The 5389-nt window shown below is 38.6% G+C and overlaps 1 protein-coding gene across 1 annotated transcript; it reads left to right on the top strand.

The window, feature by feature from the left end:
• The first annotated feature begins 312 nt into the window (after window positions 1–312).
• Window positions 313–4946, top strand: LOC118033677 (probable copper-transporting ATPase HMA5). The gene is made up of 6 exons (XM_035038756.2): window positions 313–739; window positions 1462–2853; window positions 2952–3206; window positions 3421–3543; window positions 3707–4186; window positions 4276–4946. Exons 1-6 carry the CDS (start codon window positions 449–451, stop codon window positions 4690–4692), a joined length of 2958 nt encoding a protein of 985 aa, XP_034894647.1. The 5' UTR covers window positions 313–448; the 3' UTR covers window positions 4693–4946.
• Window positions 4947–5389: the final 443 nt, after the last annotated feature.

Genomic DNA, 5389 nt, shown 5'->3' with positions numbered 1-5389 from the left:
TTAGAATTATTAAAGACTTATATAATTGTTAATTTTAAAATTTATAGAATTAGTTAAGATATACATAAATTAGCACGAACATTTATATTAATTAAAAAAATATATATATGGCACCATAAGATTCTCAATTAGTTGCTAATTAATTAGCCACTACAAATTCAAATTTCTCCTTCTCAATCGAGCAAACTTTTGGCTAACCCCACTGAGCATGCCTATAAATAGTTTCTCCCATTTCAGAACTCTTCTTTTAAAAGATTTCGATACTGTTTGGTATTGGTTTTTAACAGACGTATTTTAAAAACTTGTTTAACATGAAAAAAAAATATTTTACCTGAATATCATACAAGCACCTAGAATAAAAAAAATAAAAAATCACCTATATATTTATAACTTCTCGTGCAGGAGTTGAAGGAGAACGTACTCCGACAAAAGCATTACACTTTGTTTGATGGCAACGAAGTTATTGGCACTAGCTTGCATACGCAAAGAGAGTTATGGGGATTTATCGCCAAGGCCAAGGTATCCTTCGATGCCCAAGTACCCGAAAGGGGTTTCGGGTCAAGAAACGAACGTGGAAGGATCAGAGGCAAAGGCAGTGTTTTGTGTTCTGGGAATGACTTGCGCTGCTTGTGCTGGATCTGTTGAGAAGGCTGTCAAAAGGCTTCCTGGAATTCGAGAGGCTGTTGTTGATGTCTTGAATGATAAGGCTCAAGTTCTGTTCTACCCCAGTTTTGTTAGTGTAAGTTATCCTTTATAATTTGTTTTGGTTCTTATCTTTAATTATCTGTGGTTTTTTTTTAAAAAAAAATATTCTTTTGTTGTTGCATGCGTGAAGTAAAAGCAATTGAAATTCTTTTTCTAATTTTTAGATTAAGGAAAGTGAAAGGCATAAGGGACTTTTATAATTAGTGCTTCTTTAGAATCTTATAGTATTCTGCAACTAGTTTTTTCCTAGTTAATACCATCTGTGATGAGTTCTTGCTTAATTATGTGAATTAGAAGACAAATTTATTTAAGGTTGAGGCCATGTCATATTAAAATGTCTGAATCCCATATCCCAACCTTCAGATTTGTAAACAATAACAAAATCGAACAAATTTTGGGTCATTTGATAGTGGAAATGAAACACAGACTACTTGGTTTGGAAAGCTCTTCAATTCCAGGGGTGGCCTCAAATTTGATATCAACAACTTTCCATATTGCATGTTACACTATTTAGTGGCAATATGCCACCTTCTTCTTTCAAGATAGTAGTTGTATCATGCAATTAGCATATTTACAAGCATACCTTATTAACTAGCTAGCTATAAATGGAATATAAACATGTCTAGCGTTCCTTCTACGTTTCAACAATCTGACGTCGCATTTCACTAACCTGCACTGCTATGTCAAGTTGCCCCAACTGATAGTTTATAGCAGTAAAGCACTCCCTACCTGTCTTGAGTAATCTGATAATGACAGGAAGAAACCATTCGTGAGACCATTGAAGATGCTGGATTTGAGGCCACATTGATTCAAGAAGAAACCAGTGATAAATCCACTCAAGTTTGCCGAATTCGTATTAATGGAATGACTTGCACTTCTTGCTCCTCTACTGTTGAACAAGCTTTGCAAGCAATTCCAGGTGTGCAAAAAGCTCAAGTAGCCTTAGCAACCGAAGAAGCAGAAGTTCATTATGATCCTAAGATCCTGAGCTGCAATCAGATCTTAGAAGCGATAAATGACACAGGATTTGAAGCTGTACTTCTTAGCACTGGTGAAGACATGGGCAAGATAGGGCTTAAAGTTGATGGTGTAAGAACACATAATTCGATGAGAATGATTGAAAATTCTCTTCAGGCACTCCCCGGTGTTCGAAGTATAGACATAGATTGTGAAGTGAACAAAATCTCCCTTTCTTACAAACCAGATGTAACTGGTCCTAGAAATTTTATCAAAGTGATTGAATCAACGGGGACAGGGCGATTCAAGGCAATGATATTTCCTGAAGGAGGAGGAAGAGAAAGCCATAGAAAAGAGGAAATTAAGCAATACTACCGGTCCTTCCAGTGGAGTTTGGTTTTCACAGTTCCAGTGTTCTTAATAGCCATGATTTTTATGTATATCCCTGGAATTAAGCATGCTCTAGACACCAAATTAGTCAATATGATATCTATAGGAGCAATCTTGAGGTGGGTTCTATCTACTCCAGTGCAGTTCATTGTAGGCCGGAGATTCTATACAGGTTCCTATAAAGCATTGAGGCATGGTTCTGCTAACATGGATGTGTTGATCGCCTTAGGAACAAATGCAGCCTACTTTTATTCAGTCTATTCGGTGTTGAGAGCTGCTTCCTCTACAGATTTTGAGTCTACAGATTTCTTTGAGACTAGCTCAATGCTTATCTCATTCATTCTTCTTGGGAAGTATCTTGAGGTTCTGGCTAAGGGAAAGACATCTGACGCCATTGCCAAGCTTATGAACTTGACACCTGACACCGCAATATTGTTGACTTTAGATGATGAAGGAAATGTGATCAGCGAAGAAGAAATTGATAGTCGGTTGATACAAAGGAATGATGTGATTAAGATCATTCCTGGTGCAAAAGCAGCTTCAGATGGTTTTGTTATATGGGGACAGAGCCATGTGAATGAGAGCATGATAACAGGAGAAGCAAGGCCAGTGGCAAAGAGGGAAGGTGACACGGTGATTGGTGGGACTGTGAATGAGAATGGGGTGTTGCATATTAAGGCAACGAGGGTGGGATCGGAGAGTGCTCTTTCACAGATTGTTCGACTTGTTGAGTCAGCTCAGATGGCTAAAGCTCCTGTACAGAAGTTTGCTGATCGTATCTCCAAATACTTTGTGCCTCTTGTAAGAACAAAATACAACGTTCAAATTCGTCATTAAATTCATGCCACCAGCTTTCTGCATAAGCATTATATTTGTTAATTACTTGTGAATGTTTGCAGGTTATTATTCTTTCCATTTCAACCTGGCTTGCGTGGTTTTTAGCTGGAAAGTTCCATGGATATCCAGACTCTTGGATACCGAAGTCCATGGATAGTTTTCAGCTTGCTCTCCAATTCGGCATCTCTGTTATGGTCATAGCCTGCCCTTGTGCTCTCGGATTAGCAACTCCAACTGCTGTCATGGTTGGTACTGGAGTTGGTGCATCTCAGGGCATTCTAATCAAAGGTGGCCAAGCATTAGAAAGCGCACATAAGGTTAGCAAGAAATTTCAATTTTCTATAAACCAAACCTGATAATTTTATAGGCATTGTCTTGAAGGATTCACATATTGCTTCGTGACCATATCTCCCAACCTGATTGAAATCCAAATATGTTCGAGTTATTAAACTTTTTTTTCCAGATCTGAGAAATACTGTAAATGAGGCATGAGCCTCTCAGTAACTCCTTCGCTGATAAATGATTTTGCAGGTGAATTGCTTTGTCTTTGACAAGACAGGAACTCTGACGATGGGAAAGCCTGTGGTTGTTAACACAAGACTCTTGAAAAATATGGTGCTGCGAGATTTTTACGAACTCATAGCTGCTGCTGAGGTAAGCTTTCTCTTTATTAACTCACTGTTAAGATTGTCTGCTTAAAAATACAATCTAGCTCTTGTCATTCTAGTGACTACTGAAGTTTAGAGAATTTAAGATCAACTATCTGCTTATTGTGTGATGGACATTGATGAAGTTGGTGTCTCTGAATCCACATCAGGTAAACAGTGAGCACCCATTGGCCAAGGCCATTGTAGAGTATGCCAAGAAATTCAGAGAAGATGAAGAGAACCCTATGTGGCCAGAAGCACAAGATTTTCAGTCAATTACAGGCCACGGGGTGACGGCTATTGTCAGAAAAAAGGAAGTGATAGTGGGAAATAAAAGCTTGATGTTGGAACACAACATCCCCATTTCAATTGATGCAGAAGAAATGCTTGCAGAAACTGAAGGGATGGCTCAAACTGGGATTTTAGTATCTATTGATAGGGAAATGACTGGAGTTCTAGCCATATCAGATCCATTGAAACCAGGTGCTCGCGAAGTCATTTCCATTCTCAAGTCCATGAAAGTTAGGAGCATCATGGTCACAGGTGATAATCCGGGAACTGCTAATTCGATTGCCAAGGAAGTCGGGATTGAAACTGTTATCGCAGAAGCCAAGCCTGAGCAGAAAGCAGAGAAAGTGAAGGAATTGCAGGTACTTATCCGAAGCTTTACTTTTCCTTTCCTCCTAGAATTTATTAGCTGTGAAGATTGTTTCTGGGCTTTAATTTCTTTCTTTCACAGGCTGCAGGCTATATAGTGGCAATGGTAGGTGATGGTATAAATGATTCACCAGCACTCGTTGCAGCAGATGTTGGTATGGCAATTGGTGCAGGCACAGATATTGCTATAGAGGCGGCTGACATTGTTCTAATGAAGAGCAACCTTGAGGATGTAATCACTGCCATAGACCTCTCCCGGAAAACCTTTTCCCGAATTCGCTTGAACTACATTTGGGCTTTGGGATATAACCTCCTGGGCATCCCAATAGCTGGTGGGGTCCTTTTTCCGGGCACTGGATTTCGTTTACCACCCTGGATTGCCGGAGCTGCAATGGCAGCCTCTTCCGTCAGTGTTGTTGTGTGCTCACTCCTGTTGAAGAATTATAGAAGGCCCGAGAAGCTGGAACATCTAGATATTGGTGGAATAAAGATTGAGTGATCACTCACAATGGTTTTGATTCAGTTTTATGTAAAAATGTACCGGGGTGGAATTTGCCTCGCGATAAGCTCAAGCATGTCTTCCCTGAGCAGTGTAGGTGTTCTATATATAAATATTGTGCCAGTGGTGTTATGCGTTTTCGACGCTTCTTGAATGTCTATGCAAGTATTAAGTATTAAATGAAGGCATTTAGGAAGGTCAGCAAGAAAGAAAGCTTTTCTGGTGCATGAAAGAAATCATCGGTTTTTTTTTTTTTTTTTAATGATAATCATCCCAGCAAGACAAATGTAAATCTGAAAGTTCTTTAACAGTTTTGCAGATGAAAACACAGGTGCCATTGATTGATAACAAATGGTTGTAACCAAAAGCCAGACGAAATACTAAAAGCTGTGGCAAATCCATTATGTTTGCACTGCAATTGTTGGGTTCGGCAGCAAGTGATCAGAAATGTTGATAAGCAGAAGCTAGTCGTTTGGGGCAAGCGAAAAGTCCTTTCTGACTAATTACAAGTCATTCTGTGCTTGTCTCATTCAAACTCTTTGTTGTTTGTCTGTAATGTAATCTGTATAGATTAGGCTGATTTGGATTCCGTTACAAACTGCGTTTTTCAAAAAAAAAAAAAATATATATATATATATATATATATATATATATATTATTTTAATACATTTGTAAAAACAAAATACCTTGAAAACAA

Source organism: Populus alba, chromosome 1 (genome assembly GCF_005239225.2).
Source record: "Populus alba chromosome 1, ASM523922v2, whole genome shotgun sequence".
Taxonomy (NCBI): Eukaryota; Viridiplantae; Streptophyta; class Magnoliopsida; order Malpighiales; family Salicaceae; genus Populus; species Populus alba.
Note: the sequence above shows the minus strand (reverse complement) of the source record. Positions and strands in the feature narration are given on the sequence as shown.